At 40.5% G+C, this 18,290-nt stretch overlaps 1 protein-coding gene across 1 annotated transcript; it reads left to right on the top strand.

Annotated features, from left to right (window-relative positions):
• The first annotated feature begins 1,222 nt into the window (after window positions 1-1,222).
• Window positions 1,223-16,858, top strand: LOC117530625 (fatty-acid amide hydrolase 1-like). Its single transcript, XM_034193509.1, has 15 exons — window positions 1,223-1,458; window positions 3,693-3,803; window positions 7,096-7,230; window positions 7,975-8,108; window positions 9,495-9,701; window positions 9,772-9,812; window positions 9,906-10,030; window positions 13,735-13,860; window positions 13,936-14,033; window positions 15,203-15,302; window positions 15,388-15,431; window positions 15,499-15,538; window positions 15,615-15,723; window positions 15,988-16,133; window positions 16,703-16,858. Exons 1-15 carry the CDS (start codon window positions 1,252-1,254, stop codon window positions 16,856-16,858), a joined length of 1,779 nt encoding a protein of 592 aa, XP_034049400.1. The 5' UTR covers window positions 1,223-1,251.
• Window positions 16,859-18,290: the final 1,432 nt, after the last annotated feature.

The following is an 18,290-nucleotide window of genomic DNA, read 5'->3' as shown; positions in this document are numbered from 1 at the left end:
AGAGTAAAAGGTAATAGTGCAAATTGGACTTAAAGTTCTCAATGAGTTTTAAAAATATATGGCGGCAGCAGCATTTATTCATGATTAAAGTGTAAAAAGAGATAATTTGTTGGTTATAGAGGTTTGCGCAGTTTGCCATAATTAAATGTACCCAGGTCTCTGTCCACTGTACTTTAACACCCTCTTTATTGTTTATATGTACCAAAAAACCTACATGGGCAGGGTACTACACAGAATCAGTACTTTATATAACAAGTGTTCTGTAGTCGGCTTCCTGTTTGCATGTTGCCAGATGTCTTTATACACTGTAAAACTTAATGAGTTAGTTGAAGTCAAGCCACTTGAGTTTGCCAACTTAAATAAAATAACTTTCAAAAATTTAATTGTTAAAGTTTTGATAACTTAACAATTTATAGTTAATTAAACTTATGTAAATGTAGTTTGTTTTTCAATATAAAAGTGACAAATTTCTGCCTAAAAAAAAAAAAAAATTGCATTACATTTTGGATTAGATTCTTTTGATGCATTCTTTGGTTTACTTGACTCTGCGTTGTTGTTTTGACTCCGCCCATGTGCTCCCCTCGGGGCGCAAAACTCACGATCTCTGGCATGGAAATCGGACTCTTTAACCAGGAGGCTAAAACCCAGGGCTCTGGCCTTGTGACCAGAGAATTCTTTTGAGCTGCTGGGAGTGAGGTTTACTAACTACATATGCACAGCGACACCTGCTGGCCTCCATTACGCAAACTCAATTAAAATGAGTGAATGTAATGCACTGGAAATACATCACCAACACTTAAATGCCCCAAAACTTTAAATGCGCTTAAAGGAACCGAGTTATGACAACAATTCATTTTTGAGTTAGGGTTAATTTAATGGAAATGAGTGACTATAACTTTCCAAAGTTTGCGTTACATGAACTTAGTTATTGTATTAAAATGGAGTGTTTGGTTTAACAGTCTAGAAGCATAAACCAAATTATTTCTCATTGTTAAAAGGTTAAGTGACACTTATTCAAAATATCATTAGGCAGGAATGTTTAAACGTACACTTTTGTACTGAGAAACAAACTGGTTTGATGCTGTAGCATGAAAACTTCAACTCTTGACTGTTAAAATCTGTTAATTTCAGTCATCATGAAGGCAAGATACCACCCACTTATTTTGAAAGTGGGGATACTTAGTTGAATAGAGGAATGTTTCAAAGGCAGAAATTATGAAATATTTGGATATCCAGGATTTCTTTTTCAACATGATGGAGAACATGAGGGTAGTCCTTCTGGGAGTGCAACTGTGGAGCTGGGCCATGGTACTGACAGCTGCTGGCTGTTTAGCTGCAGCGCTCATCCAGAGGTCCAAACGCCACCATGAAACAAATAATCGAATCCTGAGGGCCAGAAGTCGGAGGGATGAGGCCATTTGTCATGCTGAACAGGCTGTTGAACGCCACAAGGAGTCTGTAAGTAACGCTGTTAACCTAGTCCTCGCAAGTAGTTCAACCAGTTCCTCAGATTGGTAAACAATCGGGTTCCACTTACTATGTTGGGTTACACCCTTACTTGATGTTCTAGAAGATTATCTATTTGATTTGCTATTATGTCAGTGCATGGACTTCATAAAAACTACTTGACACAGGAACCTTTGCACTAAATGGGTTGGGTGTCCTTGGGCTTAACATCAGGTCCAGTGTGGTGGGAAAATCTCAGAAATGGTTAAAAAAAAAAAAAACCTTCAATTTTAAATTGGTAGATTAAGAAAAATATTCTCTAAGATGATCCTTATGGAAGATAAGGCAATGCTTTTGACATAGCACATCAGAGTTCATCCTGTTTGATCTTCACATCTTTCACCTGTTAGATAAAATGAACATTACTCTAAAATAAATCAGATAAAATGTAAGCAAGGAACCACTTCTTCTGTCTATGAACTTTTTGTAGCACAACCACAAACTTCCCAAAGAAAATAAGCTTGGACAGATTCCAAATGCTGCCTCTGCAGTGCTACACTGATACGTTTTAAGCTCTGACAGTCAAATGATATACAGCTCTTGTCTGTTTAAAGAACAACTTGGATTTTTCAACCTTATGTTAAAATCTCTATGTTTTAAACTGGTTCAGTACTGACTTGGAATTCAAACACCACCACAGGTTAAACAGCACTTTGTGGTGCACAAAGTGATTCATCTCAAAGGATCCTGACAGAGGCATATGTGTATAACTACCTTGGAAAATGTAAACCTGTAAAAATATAGGCGAGGTATCTTGCAACACAACTCAACACTGATTGATTTAGTCACTTCTAAGACTAGGAGCAATCCCCTCTTCAAAATTATGTCATAATCTTGACATTGTTTCCCATTTGGTGAGAACATTCAATGGCTTGCATTGTTGCAATTCATCCAATGATGTTTGTTACTTGACCTCATTTTGTCCCAAATCCATTTATCAATGTCAAAGGAGCAAATTCTACTATGGATACAAGTCAGAAGTTAACATTTCAGCACCTTGTATCTTAATCCCACAGGATGCCAAGATAGAAGGGGATTTGGTTTTCAGCCAAAGTGAGGAAACGGGGTAAAACCATGAAAACTGTCAGGTTTTATCAGTTAAATAAGTGTTGGCATATTTGGTAAATTCTGGGCGTATACTCTAGTATCATGCCAAACAGCATACATGGAACTGTTTTCAGTTCTGGATGGCAACCAGGCAAACAAGTCTATCAGTGTCTCAAAGTAACTCCTATATGCTGCAGCCAGATGAAATATAGGTGTGTACTTGACCTTCAGCTGTTGGGGTCCTCAACACTCCAGCACTTGTTGGCTCATGTACAAAGACATGCTGCAGCTGACTGTTCATCACAATAAAGTCAAGACTCATCAACTGAGTCTGAAGAAGTAACTGTCTGAGATGTCCTACCAGCAGTACCCAAGGATCCTCCAGAGACCAGGGAGACATCCAGTCATCACCTTAGGTTGCATTTTCAGGTCCAAATCTCTCATAGTAAGATGGTAAGCACCAGGAAGCTAAAGGATTTGGCCCTTCATTGTGCTGCAAGGATGTTTGCATTACAAACTTCTCTGTCCAGTGACATGATGGCTCCATAATGTCTGAGGCATCTGTTTCAAAGGCAGAGGACCAGCAACATGAACTTCACTGTAGAATCTGATTCTTTTGCTCTTATTTTAGTAGCATTGCTGCATCAGTCTCAAAGGGGGCTACCATAACTGTGACGTTAATTCTGGTACCTCAGGTTACTCAATTTCCTCACGTTTCCACGCAAAAATGAGGTGTTGGAATAGTTGAACTGCAAAGCGTTCTGAATGCAACGTTAAACAAGCTCTGTAATGGTAATGGTCTCCATTAACTGTGCAGGAACTGCTCATCTCCTGTATTTGGGTCCACATGCACCCTGTCCTGAAGTGTCACAGGAGTGGAGGAAAAAAAAAATCCCAATGGAACACTTAAAGATTTGCCGTTCAAACTTCAGGAAAACGATGCCATCCTATTTCCAACTACACAAACATCTGTCTGGTATTAGGTAGTTATCCAAATACTTCTTGACCATAGAGCCTGGCAGGACTTTGTCATTTGATCTGCACCATGTTTCAGCACAGCAGTCTATCAAATAAAAATTGAGTCAAAGAATCTTAATGGTTGAACTAACTCAAATGGACATGTATCTTTACTCTTCCAGAATCCAAAGACTGACTCGTCTCTCTTGTCTCTTTCGCTGTCTGAGCTGGTAAAGTCCTTAAAGGAAGAGTCACTACATCCTGAAGATGTGTTTTATTCCTACATGGAAAAGGTTTGTGTGAAGGAATAATGCATTTGTGAAGGATCACCGTAACAAGTCCAGGGTCACTCCTAACTTTGCTGAATAAAAATGTTGAGCCACTCCAGGTTGACAACAAATCATCTCATCATGGCCGTGACCAGCCAAGGCAATGATTGTATACTGGATTGTTTATACTGTGGCAGAGGTTCTCAAGCCGGCTCTGAGTTTGTCAAATCAGAAGGCTCTGTAGGGTGTTTGCATGCAGTATCTGTTGGGATCTCCTCCAGGTGCACCTGTCTTCTGCTTCAACTCTAAATCTGTCTCTGCATCACACCTGAGTCACTTGGGGTCTTTGCTCATCAGTCTCATTTCTCTGCTAGCAATCATTTACACAAAGCGGCCTCCAGTGTACTCAGCTAAATGCTGCATCAGATCTCAAACCGTGAGACTCTAATGCAGCTTATCAGGGACAAACTTCAGCGTAGGAGTGGCACATATGAACAGGAGGGTGGTTAAGAGCAGAGATGACAAAAGGTGAGTTTTAATACTTCAGGTCCCTTCTTGGGCAGGAAGGAGTGATTATCTGGAACAGCGAGGAAAAGTCCAAGATTGAATCTGACTTTTAGCAGCAGCGATCCTGACGGAGGTAATTATTTTCCTCTTTTGGAACGGGCACTGATGGTGCAGGTAGGACAGTTTGGAGAAAATGTGAGACTGACAGTTTGGTCCATTAGGGAGATGGATATGAAGGCAAAAGTTTGCCAGATATGATGAGGCAGGAGGAAGATGCAGGGACTACAATGACTTTCACCTGTAGTGGTGGCAGCAGCTGAATAACTTTGAGACATTGCTTTAGTGTCTACATATGGTACATGATATGTATCAAGCTTTAAATTTCAACAAGATTAACTGGCAGGACCACTTCTGTCATTACGTCTCTCTAAACTGAGACAAGTATGGTGACTCTGTTCATAGAAATTCTGACTAAGATGAAATGTTTCTAGGCATGTGGAACAGTGTCAAAGGTTTTGCTTACAGTCAGGGGTGAAGTTAGTAGTCCTTACTACTGAGTTTGTACAACCCCTGGCAAAAATTATGGAATCACCGGCCTCGGAGGACGTTCATTCAGTTGTTTAATTTTGTAGAAAAAAAGCAGATCACAGACATGACACAAAACTAAAGTCATTTCAAATGGCAACTTTCTGGCTTTAAGAAACACTATAAGAAATCAGGAAAAAAAAATTGTGGCAGTCAGTAACGGTTACTTTTTTAGACCAAGCAGTGGGAAAAAAAATATGGAATCACTCAATTCTGAGGAATAAATTATGGAATCATGAAAAACAAAAGAACGCTCCAACACATCACTAGTATTTTGTTGCACCACCTCTGGCTTTTATAACAGCTTGCAGTCTCTGAGGCATGGACTTAATGAGTGACAAACAGTACTCTTCATCAATCTGGCTCCAACTTTCTCTGATTGCTGTTGCCAGATCAGCTTTGCAGGTTGGAACCTTGTCGTGGACCATTTTCTTCAACTTCCACCAAAGATTTTCAATTGGATTAAGATCCGGACTATTTGCAGGCCATGACATTGACCCTATGTGTCTTTTTGCAAGGAATGTTTTCACAGTTTTTGCTCTATGGCAAGATGCATTATCATCTTGAAAAATGATTTCATCATCCCCAAACATCCTTCCAATTGATGGGATAAGAAAAGTGTCCAAAATATTAACGTAAACTTGTGCATTTATTGATGATGTAATGACAGCCATCTCCCCAGTGCCTTTACCTGACATGCAGCCCCATATCATCAATGACTGTGGAAATTTACATGTTCTCATCAGGCAGTCATCTTAATAAATCTCATTGGAATGACACCAAACAAAAGTTCCAGCATCATCACCTTGCCCAAGGCAGATTCGAGATTCATCACTGAATATGACTTTCATCCACAGTCCACGATTGCTTTTCCTTAGCCCATTGTAACCTTGTTTTTTTTCTGTTTAGGTGTTAATGATGGCTTTCGTTTAGCTCTTCTGTATGTAAATCCCATTTCCTTTAGGCGGTTTCTTACAGTTCGGTCACAGACGTTGACTCCAGTTTCCTCCCATTCGTTCCTCATTTGTTTTGTTGTACATTTTTGATTTTTGAGACGTATTGCTTTAAGTTTTCTGTCTTGACGCTTTGATGTCTTCCTTGGTCTACCAGTATGATTGCCTTTAACAACCTTCCCATGTTGTTTGTATTTGGTCCAGAGTTTAGACACAGCTGACTGTGAACAACCAACATATTTTGCAACATTGCGTGATGATTTACCCTCTTAAGAGTTTGATAATCCTCTCCTTTGTTTCAATTGACATCTCTCGTGTTGGAGCCATGATTCATGTCAGTCCACTTGGTGCAACAGCTCTCCAAGATGTGATCACTCCTTTTTAGATGCAGACTAACGAGCAGATCTGATTTGATGCAGGTGTTAGTTTTGGGGATGAAAATTTACAGGGTGATTCCACAATTTATTCCTCAGAATTGAGTGAGTCCATATTTTTTTTCCCTCTGCTTGGTCTAAAAAAGTAACCATTACTGACTGCCACAATTTTTTTTCTTGATTTCTTATAGTGTTTCTTAAAGCCAGAAAGTTGCCATTTGAAATGACTTTAGTTTTGTGTCATGTCTGTGATCTGCTTTTTTTTTCTACAAAATTAAACAACTGAATGAACATCCTCCGAGGCCGGTGATTCCATAATTTTTGCCAGGGGTTGTAGTAGTGAGGGTGGACAGCTGGTTTGAACTAGCCTGGAGAGGTGGCAATGCACTCTCGAAAGTAGAAAGTGTGATATCATCTAAACAGTGGCATAGTAAAGTCACAATGATTACAGGGAAAGACACCCCAGTTTAAATAGTGGGGTCAACCATCCAAAGTAAAAGGTGAAGGTGCAGTCTACATGGAGAAGTTGCATTGATTTGTGACAGGGTATCTACAGGAGTGAATGCCTCCCTCACAAAACTGTGGAGGGCGCTCTACCACTTGGAGGCAGTAGCACAGCAAATGGGCTCAAGATGCAATTTCTGAGTGACGATGTCTTAGAGACTGAGGTGACTGGCTTGGACCTGTACAGAGGAGGGACCAGGACATATAAGGATAAGGATGCTGAGGATGGAGCTAGCAGAGTGGTTAAAATGAAGGCTAAAGCGGAAGTAGGACTTGCAGGTGGTTGTAACAGAAGATGGAGATGGATGATTTGTTGTGGTGCCGCTTAACAGGAGCAGTGTTTGATGCTGTTCAAACTGTAAACCTGAACTTGTCATGCTGACTCCTGCACAGGCCTTGGATGTAAACCGAAAGCTGAACTGCTGCACAGGAGTATTGGTTGAAAGTTTTGACCAGCTGGAGAACCTCAACAAGGAAGGTCTTTTGTACGGTGTTCCTGTGAGCATCAAAGAAAACATTGGATACAAGGTATTGTTCTAAAAAATTCAGGCGTTGCATCATTTGGCTGCAATAATAAGAGCTATGAAGATCAGTTCCAAAGGATTTGTCAAAATGGGTTAATCGAACAACTAATTGTGGAATTATGGCAGGAGTCTTCTGAAACTAACAAACCAGGTTAGGTCCTCTGGCCATTTATGAATGCTCTCCATAGGAGGCAACTTCAGTAGCACGTCAGAGCCTGTGACATGAAGTGAAAATCTTCCTCAAGAATGCAACCAGTCAATGTACTGACTTTGTGGTGGTCAAGCAGATGTTGTTTACTTTGAAGTCAGAAGGTTTCTCGTTCAAGACCACCTGTTCTCCTTGGAGTTGTATTATGAAGGACAGCCACTGTAAAACCTGTGCTAAATCAATATGCAGGCCAATGTTGGCTGTGCTCTGGCAACCCAGAGCAAAAAAGCTGAAATAACAAAGTTAATGATGTCCTACATTATAGTATCATGACACAATCATCATGTTTCAACAATAAACAATGTACCCAACTTATTGAGTCCACTGAACACATGGTCAGTCTATGCATAATACAACTAACCTTGTTGGAACCACTTCTCTGTCAAAACAAGATCCCCTGTACTTGATCTTCTCAATGAGGTACGCTGCAACCTTAACAGTGGAATAAGTCTCTTGGAAATGCAGTCTGGTTTGCACTCATCCTTCACATAATCAAGGTTTTATTAGATGTTTTTTTTTTTTTTTTTTTAAACCCACAAGAATCATGACTCGACATGTGGACTGAGCATGAGGTTGGACCAGCCTGCCCAGAAGGACAGTGTCCTTGTGGAGGTGCTGAAGAGCCAAGGAGCTATTCCCTTTGTGAAAACCAATGTGCCCCAGACCCTTTTCAGGTAAATCACTTCTGAGACTTGACACATCATTGGATGTTCTTGTACCAAGGTGAAGTGGTCAGCATTTTCATAGAGAATGAGAAGGCATGGCTAGCTGTATTAAATTCTGCAAAAAGGTTGTACCTACATCTGGATTACCACTGGGGAAAAAAAAAATCGCTGCTGTGGCAGCTAGCATTATAATTTCTTATGTAGCTCTTGTGCCCAGTTGGTGCAGTGCTCATCTCCAAATTCCATAGCGTCAAGCAGATAAGTCTATTCTCCTTGGATGGGACAGTCAACTGCAACGACAGTGTTATGTCCAACTACACACCTAAGTTAAAAGCAATGATTTGCTGATAGAAGCAGGTGGACTGCTTCAAAGTTAGAAGCAAGTTACTTGAAGTGGAGGAGCTAAAGAATCATGATCACAGATTATGCCCCAAACTACTCCTTCCCAAGTGCAGGACCAACAGGCTGAAAACTTCCTTTGTCCCTCAGGCCATCAGACTATACAACTCCTCACTCGGAAGGAGTAACGGGAAGACGGAGGTCGGGAATGAGAGGAACAGTAGTATCAGTATCAGTGTGCTTTGTATTTATATTTGCAAACTTTCTTTTTTTTTTTTTTTTTTTTTTTTTTTTTTTACACTCACTTTTGATACTCTGTGTGCTGCTATCCAATGCTGCTGGAACCTCAGTTTGCCTGAGGGAGTCTTCCCAAGGGATCACTAAAGTTCTATCTAATCAGAACTGTCATTCATGCTTGAGATTACAAAACTGCCTGCACAGCTGTAACATGAATCATAAATCTCTCTGACAATAGAGCAGGTGGCTCTGTGATGGACTATCAACTTGGACATGATTTGATACTAGTCTGCCCTTGGGCAAGACACTCAATCTGCATTGTTGCAGTCTACCCTGCCTTAAATGGTTACCAGCCTTGGTCATGAAAGTAACCAGTGATGGACTAGACCCCAGTCCAAGAGTTGTTGTAGCAACTCTCGAATCAGCTTACAGTATCTTGCAGTAAGAGGTGGCCCAATGCACGTCAGGACATGTGTCAAACTCTATCTTCAGTAACTGTAAGACCAAAGATGCAATAAGTTGTCTCTTCACTGTGTAAATGGGATGCCCCTGGACCTGTTAGTTTAGCAGTCTAACCATGGTGAAGTCACTGAACCTTCAACGCGTCTCTCACTGGAGCCTCAAGATTTACCTTAACCAATCCATCAAAGGCAATCACTTAAGAATTTCACAGTAATCTTAAGGTTGTGACAGGCGATGGAAGTATCAACGGGATAACATGTTGAGGCAGAATTGGGATTGCATTCCTGTAGGAAATTATTCCATTGCACAGGGTTAAAGATGGCACAACTGCAATCTAATGTAACTTTTGAATTTCAGTGCAGGCTGCAGCAACCCCATCTATGGTCAGACTCTGAACCCCCACAACCATAAGAAGACCCCAGGAGGGTCATCTGGTGGGGAGGTGGCTCTTGTAGCAGCAGGAGGCTCTCAGCTTGGTTTTGGCTCAGACATTGGCGGCAGCATCCGTGTTCCTTGCTCTTTCTGTGGGATTTGTGGCTTCAAACCCACAGGAGGCCGACTCAGGTCTGTATTCTAAATTAGCTTTATGGTTTGAGGTTTTACACTAAAATGCTGTCTTCTTTGCTTGTCATAGCTCACTTGGGGTACGTGCAACAGTACCAGGAACAAAGCCACGTAAGGAGAACTTCAATTGTCGAGGTTGCTTGGTAGCATACATGAGCTATTATACTTTTATAATTTTTTTTTTGTTGTTCATTTTAACCTTAGGTCAGCCATCTATTGGACCCATAGCAAAGGATGTGGACAGCCTGGCTCTGAGCATGCAGGCGCTACTCTGTGACCGCATGTTTTTCCTGGACCCCACTATTCCTCCTTTTCCTTTTAACTTCCAGGTATGTCTGGCACCACAGAACTCAACTCAGTGTTCTGCAATAGTTAAATTCTACCGTAGTACTTTCACCAACAAAATGGTGGTACTCCCTAAATATGGTAACTTCAAGTATTGATTAGTCTCTTGGTAGCAAAATTGTTGTCACCCCAATAACTTCCACTGCAGCAGCAAATGCTGCAATAAGTATTATGAAATCTGTGAAATTAAACCTCTATGGTCTAAGTTAAAAAAAAAAAAAAATCAATTGTTCAAATTTCTTAAGAAATATTTAACCTATTAGCCTAACACAGTTACAAGGCTTCCAAGCTAGCTGGGTTGACTTATTGGCATGGAGCTGATTTTGCAAAATAAAATTTTGACCAAGATGGTTCTGATGCAGTATCCAGGCCCAAAAGTTTGATTGGCAGATTAAAATAAAAATCTGCCTTCAGAAAATCACAAGTGTCTCTGGTCCAAATGCAAAGCTAGCTAGTAGCATGATGTGAGTCTATTTTCAGGAGACCATGGGTTTGTTTTTCTACTAAAACTGACTTTCTAATTACAGGTCACCTGAAGATAAAGTAGCCAGTTTAACTGTAAGACAATGAATTATTATTGAAACTTTGTGCACACAAAGTACAAAACAAGGTCTTCAAGGTTACTTACAGCACATAGTAAAACTGACAAAAGTAACAGGGCTCTGGCTGGGCCACTCAAGGATGTTCAGAGTTGTCCTGAAACCACTCCTTTGATATCTTGGCTGTGTGCTTTGGGTCCTGATGAAAGATGAATCCTTGCCCCAGTCTGCATTCATCAATCCTGACTAGTCTCCCAGTTCCTGCTGCTGAAAAACACCATCACAGCATGATGCTGCCACTACCATGCTTCGCTGTAGGGATGGTGCCTGGTTTCCTCCAAACATGACACCTGGCATTCACATCAGAGTTCAATCTTTGGTTCATTAGACCAGAGAATTTTCTCATGGTCTGAAAGTCCTTCAGGAGCCTTTTGGCAAACTCCAGGTGGGCTGCCATGTGCCTCTTATTAAGGAGTGGTTTCCGTCTGGCCACTCCACGATACAGGCATGATTGGTGGATTGCTGCAGAGATGCCTTTTATTAAGGAGTGGCTTCTGTCTGGCCACTCTACCATATAGGCGTGATTGCTGCAGAGACGGTTCTCCTCATTCCAGAAGAATGCTGGTACTCTAGAAGAATGATCGGGTTCTTGGTCACCTCCCTGACTAAGGCCCCTTTCCCCGATCGCCCATTTTAGACGGGTGAGTCCTGGTTGATCCAGACTCCTTCAATTTGCAAATGATGAAGGCCACTGTGGTCATTTGGACCTTCAAAGCAGCAGAAAGGGTTCTTTATCCTTCTCCAGATTTGTGCCTTGACAGTCCTGTCTTGGAGGTCTACAGATGATTTTCTTTGACTTCACACTTGGTTTCTGCTCTGACATGCACTGTCTGTCATGCTCGGCCCTGATCGGGGTTTTGGTTTTATTTTGTTTCCTTCCTTTTATCCACTGTCTGCCTCAGCTTTTTTTTTATACTTGGCCATAGTTCTGTTCTAGTTTTGTTCTGTTATTTTGGGTTTTATTTATCATGAATTTATCACTCGTTTATTTAGGTCCTCTCATTTATGTTATGCTTTTGGAATCAGGTTTTGTTTGGTTTATGATTTAGTCTTTATTTGTTTGTTGCCATCTGATTATTGTGTATACTTCTGTCATAAGCCAGTTCCAGCTTAGTTTTGTCTTAGTGTTAATTTTCCTAATATTCTCTGATCAGTTCTTATGTAGTTTTTCTTTTGTGCTTATTATCTTGATTCACTTCTCATGTTCATGCTCTGTTCAAGTTACTGTTCATAGTCATTTTATATTCTGTCTGCAGCTTTTGCTTTCTCAGTAGTTCCTCATTTCCATTTCACTCCATGCACCTGTCATTGTGTCTTTGTCCCTCTCATGATTTGTGTTGTCACTTCACCAGCTCTTGTGTCCTCATCTCTCTGTGTATCTTTCTGCTTTTACATCTACTCATGCTCTTGACACCTGTTCACGTCTCTTTTCATCAGTCCACGTTCTGTTGTCTTCACGTCAATATCTTGCACAGTGCACAACCTTTGTCCTCCAGCCACGGCCCCTTTCTAGATCATTCACCTCACGTGCACCTAGTTAATGCCTGCCTATTTATACTCTTCCCAGCCACTACACCTCTGCCAGTTTGTCATCATTTGTACACATTCCAGCTTCTTGTCTTCAGTCCTGTTTTTGCCTAGCTGTGTTCCATATCTTGCTCTGTTCTCCTTGACCACGCCTCATCTTTGTCTGTGATTACTTGTGCCTCTGAACCCTACGCATCCATGACTGCATTTTTGCCTGACCCCATTTGTACCTCTGCTCTGCTAACTGACCATCTGTGTACCGTACCAGAGCCTGCAATAAAGACCATGATTTCTCTCACACCTAAGCCTAGTCTGGGAATCTGCTTTGCGGGTCCAGCCACTTTGGATGCTTGGTGCCCGCCCTAACACTGTCAACTGTGGAACCTTATCTGCTTGTTAATTGTGATGTAACGCATCATGTGATTTTCAACTTCTGGGTCCAAACAAAAAAGGCGCGCTGTCATTAACATCAAGAACTGCACTGAGACGCTCTGATCAGGCTGCACTTAAACCGTTGCACACGGACAACAGCATTAAAATCGCAACATAAAACTCTTTGTATATTGTGCCTAAAACTCTCCTGGATATATTAACTGGGTTTTTAGACGTTGTCTGTTTTATGTAAAAATGCCAGAAGCTCAGGTCGTTTCTCCGTTATTTTCAATGAGTTGCTGCGATCGCTTCCTGTTCATGTCGTTCGGGGGGGAAAGTGAAGTTTGCACTTTAACGTCCTGTTTGATGTAATAACTTTTTTTTATTAAACAGACATGTATATTTTACCTGTGCATAATAAAATGTATTCAGTAAAAGAAAATTTTAAGTGTATGTATCATAGAAACAGACAAATGCAATTAACGGCGGTGGAGGCAGTGAAGGGGAGTGATGGAGGTTTGCGCACACTGTAAACACAAACTAAACTTAAACTATAGATCCTTAAAAGGATCGTACAGACATAACTTTAATTGTAAACTTGCAGGTCTTTGGACCCAGAAACAGATTTATCACATGATGCGGTACGTCAGAGCTTAACAACCAGATATGTAGACAGGTGTGTCTTTCCAAATCATGTCCAATCAACTGAATCAGGTGGACTCCAATTAGCTATAGAAACATCTCAAGGATGAGCAGTGGAAATGGGATACACCTGAACTCAATTTTAAGCTTAATAGCAAAGGATGTGAATACTTGTTTTTTTTTTTTAAATTAACATTTGAGAAAAATCTCAATTTTTCACATTATGGGGTATTGTGTGTAGAATTTTGAAAAATAATTTATTCAACTTTGGAATAAGGCTGTAACATAAAATGTGGAAACATTAAACTCTTACTGTGGATCCTGATGATAAATTTAATGGCCAAACATCCTGTGCTTAACTCTAAGATCCTGAATTTTTTTTTTTTTTTTAGTGTAAATGTGGAAGCTATATTCTGGGATTTGACTGGACATGTTAAGATGCTAAAACTAACCTGTTCTAATCTATTGGCTGTAAAAGAAATCAGATTAAAGTTCTTGTGGCTGCACTGATTTCTCATCATACACAAACATCCATTTGTTTCCTTCAGATGTACCAGAGCACTGGCACTCTGAGGATCGGTTACTTTGAGGCTGACGGCTGGGTCGAACCTTCTCCAAGCATGGCTCGAGCCCTGAGAGAGGTCAAAGGTCTCCTCGAGAGAGCAGGACACACTGTAAGTCTTCAGTTTGTACAAACACCAGATGTACACAAGCTGGAATGTTGCAGGTCTTTTCTCTAACACATGTAGTTGGTTCCCTTCAAGCCAGTGAGGGTTGGTACCAGTCTGCAGGAGCTGATCATGAGAGGATCCTTAGCAGACGGAGGAACCATCCTGAAGGAAGTCCTGTGAGTTGGTCTGAGAATAATTAACCAGTTCAGTCTTAGTACCTCACAAATGTTTAAGTAGTCTTTCAGCACTATTCTAGGGCAAAGTACAGAGGCTGGTTCTCAAGATGATTTTCTCGGTGCAAGTGGACATGTTGACATTTGAGTCGTTTGAGTAACACTTCAACCAAAGGAAGTGGGGCATGTTGACATTCACAAGAATCACTGGCTTCTATTCAACCACGCATCAGCACAATTTACTGAAGTACAACATTCTTCTGCTGCAACATCACAAGCATTTCAATGTCCTTCACAAGAACTGGCTTTTAAAAAACTACTGAGAAAAAAAAACAAAACGCTGTTTTTAATCATCTTCCCCAAAAAGAGGTGCACTCCCCCAAATCACATAGTCCACATAATCCCAACTGTGGCAGATAAATGGTCATCTTCAGGAGGTGAGGATGGATCAGTGACCTGCCACAGTGGCTGCAAATACAGCTCCTAGCATGACCTGAGATCCCATAGACACCTGTAATATCCTTATAGTGGAGCAGATAAGTATGACTTTTGGCCAGAATTGTTCACTTGGTGTTACAAGCATCAGATTTGGCATGAATGTTCTTCATAAATCAGTGTTTGAGGAAAAAAGTGCTGGCCACTTGAAAATCCAATATGGTGGCCAGGTAAGGGTCAATGAAGAATTACACAGGGGTCAAAATTTAAAAATGCTCCAATCATATTGAAAAGTATAACACATTATTTGTCTGATCATAAATATTCCAAAAAGGTATAGTTTGGACTATCTATGATTGAATGTTATTTAACTTTTGACTCCTGTGCAAACTGAAACTGACCTTTCTTACCAGTCTTGCTGTTTTTACCCCATAACTCCAGAAAATTCAGTCATATAGTCCAAACTATACCTTTTTGGAATCTTTGTGATCAGACACATGATTTGGTGTAGCTTTCAATATGATTGGAGCATTTTAAAATTTTGACCCTGTGTCATTCTTCATTGACCTCTACCTAGCCGTCATATTGGATTTTCATGTGGCCAGCACTTTTTTCTAAAAAACTGATTTATGAAGAACCTTCATGCCAAATCGGATGCTTGTACTGTCATGTGAAGGATTGTTTATCTGCTGCATGATTAGTTACTACTTTCATGGACTGAACACTTTCTTCTTTAGGAAGGGAGACTATGTGGACCCATGTATTGCTCAACAAGCTTTCTTATTGTGCATTCCTAATCTGATGAAGAGGATCCTCTCCATCCTGATCAAACCCTGGGTGAGTCCAATCATCCTGAGAGACTTGTGCTTAAACACAAATCATTCCAGAACCACGCTCACTCTCTTCCACATCCTGTTTCCAGTGTCCTCGTGTGGCTCAGTCCCTCAGTGTCAGCTCTGGATTTAGGTGAGGAAGTGTCTCAAACCTAGTCTAGCCTCAAGATGTCTTAAATTAAATATCTTCAAACTTCTAGGTCCGTTTCTGACCTGTGGAAGCATGATGAGGAGGTGAAGGTAAATGCACAAATTAAGGAGGCAGCAGCAAGTTTTCCTCTGGAATAATTTCTATCTTCAAACTCATTTAATTCAGGAATACATTTACGAGACCATACAGGAGTGGAGAAGATGCAGCATGGATGTGCTGCTGTGTCCAGTGTTTGGCCCCGCCTACAACGCCGTTAATTGTGGTCGTGCCTCCTGTGAGCAACTTTATTTATTTTTTGATAAAATGTGAACTTGGTTAAATCTCAGCTAAAAGCTGCCACCTCTGTCATCTACAAACATGATGGTTCAATCTGGTGCTTTTTAATTTTAGGTCCATATGTGCTGCTTTATTACTCCAAAATAAGACTTGACTATTCCAGTACACTCTCTGATAAAATCATTTGAGTGCAGGAATAATAAAATGTCTCAAAGAAGCTTGAAAGCTGAGTCGGTGACTTTATTTCCCTTCATGCTTTCAGTTGCAGTCTCCCACGCAGCGGTCTACAATCTGCTCAACTTTCCAGCCGGAGTTGTTCCTGTTTCCACTGTGACCTCACAGGATGAGGAGGAACTAAAGAACTACAAGGGATACTACCAGGACAAGATGGACAAGAACTTCAAACAGGTGAGAGGACACTAAAGCTGTCAGAATGTAAGAGGAACACCAGCTGTATTGAAAGTTACCTGCAATGATTCAAACTACTGTACCAGTTATACGGCAACTATGAAACTATACTTAAAAAAACTCATTGGATGAATTCAGTTATGAATTATCTTGCCTGGATGTGCTCTTAGTCGGGATTACATATATTTATTAAATGGAAATCCTGTTCATAATTGAATTGAGTTCATCCAATGAGTCCGTTTATTGAATGTAACATATGTGGACTTTTGTTTAACTTTGTCATTTCTAGGGGTCTAAATGTTCTCTGTGCACACAGGTTGCATAAAGGAATGCTTGGGGAGAGCTGAACTACTGATTTTTATTTATTTATTTATTTTTTCCTAACAATTGTACAGTCGGTCTCTGCAGAAATTACCTCTTGAAACCTGCTAATGCTGATTGTCAATTTATTTTTTTTCATAGTGACTTAAGACTTGATAAAATCAGTGTGATCAAGCTCGGAGATGAGCATTGTTGTGGGTACGTTGCCTAATGGTGGCAGCGTTGACGGAGGGCGACTTTCTGTGCAGGCTGTGAGCGGAGGCGAAGGCTTACCCGTGGCCGTACAGTGTGTGGCACTGCCTTGGCATGACGAACTCTGCCTGCGCTTCATGAAGGAGGTGGAACAGCTGGTCAGGCAGAACAAGAAGGCTGGGATCGACCCTGTGAAGTCCCGAAGGCCTTAAAGTTCAGCAGAGTGAAAATGTAATTGACCCTGACATCCTCTGAGTTTTTTTTTTTTTTTTTTTTAAAGGAAAACTTTTTAATGTGTAACGTTATGTTGATTTTTAAATCTAAAGAGCAGTAAATTGTCTGGAAATCACATGTAGGTTTAGTCAGTGTGGGTAGAAGTTCTGATACTTAGTCACTTGTATCAGTGACATGTACTTCACTGACTTAACCATAAAATATTAAATTAAATTCTAACTAAACTTAAGTTTAAAATGTTAGTCAAAGGACATAATCACTGTCCCTAAAATGAGTGTTTATACTATGTTCATACACTGAAAAATAACCAACTTAAAAGCATTACAGTATATTAAACCTGAATGAATTGTTAGTTGACCTAACTTGCTAACTTGAGTTCAAACAACTGAATTAATTCAGGTTTTACCAACTGTAATGCTTTAAGTTGGTTCAACTATTCTTTTTTTTTTTTTTTTCCCCAGTGTGCTGAGTTTGCCAAATTGGCTTCTTGCAGTTGATTGTCCATGGCATGATGCTTGAGTCAGGATGGTGTATATTTTGACAGCAATAGCAGGTCTGACTTAATCAGTCTCCACTGAAGGGTTTAATGCCATTTCCAAAAATATTTGCACATTTAACTTGGTAAATCACTGGACACTATAGGAGCAGAAACTACACAGCGAGTTATTAACTTGCAACAAGTACAGTGGTGGGTGAAACTGCACAGTGTAAATGGTGGTAGGAAATTGCACAGAACTTCACCACGATTGCATTTAAGGCTGCAACGATTAATCAAGTAATTCGATTACAAAAAATGTTCGAGGCAAAGAATTTGCCTCGAGGTTTTGTTTAAAGCTGTAGTTTATACACCAGGCCTGGAGATGGCGCTGTAACGCTCCCACAAAAACAGAAGACTATTAAAGCATGCTCATAACTAATGTAAGCGCTAATCGATGTAGCAGGCGATGCTACACGCTGAGTAAAATAAAGCCTTTTAAGAGAGAGGGCCGTGCTGATGATCTGAAACAGACTTGCTATGCATTTCACACACTTTAAATGAATGTTTAACTATTCAAAAAAAAAATTCCTTTTCAGATTTGGTAAGTTTTTATCAACAGGCTGTACAGTTAATTTATCAAAGCAGCTGTTGTGGAAACTCTGACTCACTCTCTGTACTACATGTATAAATATACCCTGAATAAATCAGTAATAAAAAGTACAAATGAAATGTGCAATGGGGGGGGGGGGGGGGGAGTGTCCTGTCTGCAGACTGAAGACTGCCTGGGTTTATAGTTTGGCAAAGCTCCAGAACTCTTAATGCAAAAAAATAAAAAATTACCCGGGGAAACAGAGGGAACACCCTAAACTTAAAATCTACACAATGGCACAGCAACATTGTGCCATTGCGTAGGGAGAGCCCTGCCACTACTG

Source organism: Thalassophryne amazonica, chromosome 18 (assembly GCF_902500255.1).
Source record: "Thalassophryne amazonica chromosome 18, fThaAma1.1, whole genome shotgun sequence".
In the NCBI taxonomy this organism is placed as follows: domain Eukaryota; kingdom Metazoa; phylum Chordata; class Actinopteri; order Batrachoidiformes; family Batrachoididae; genus Thalassophryne; species Thalassophryne amazonica.
Note: the sequence above shows the minus strand (reverse complement) of the source record. Positions and strands in the feature narration are given on the sequence as shown.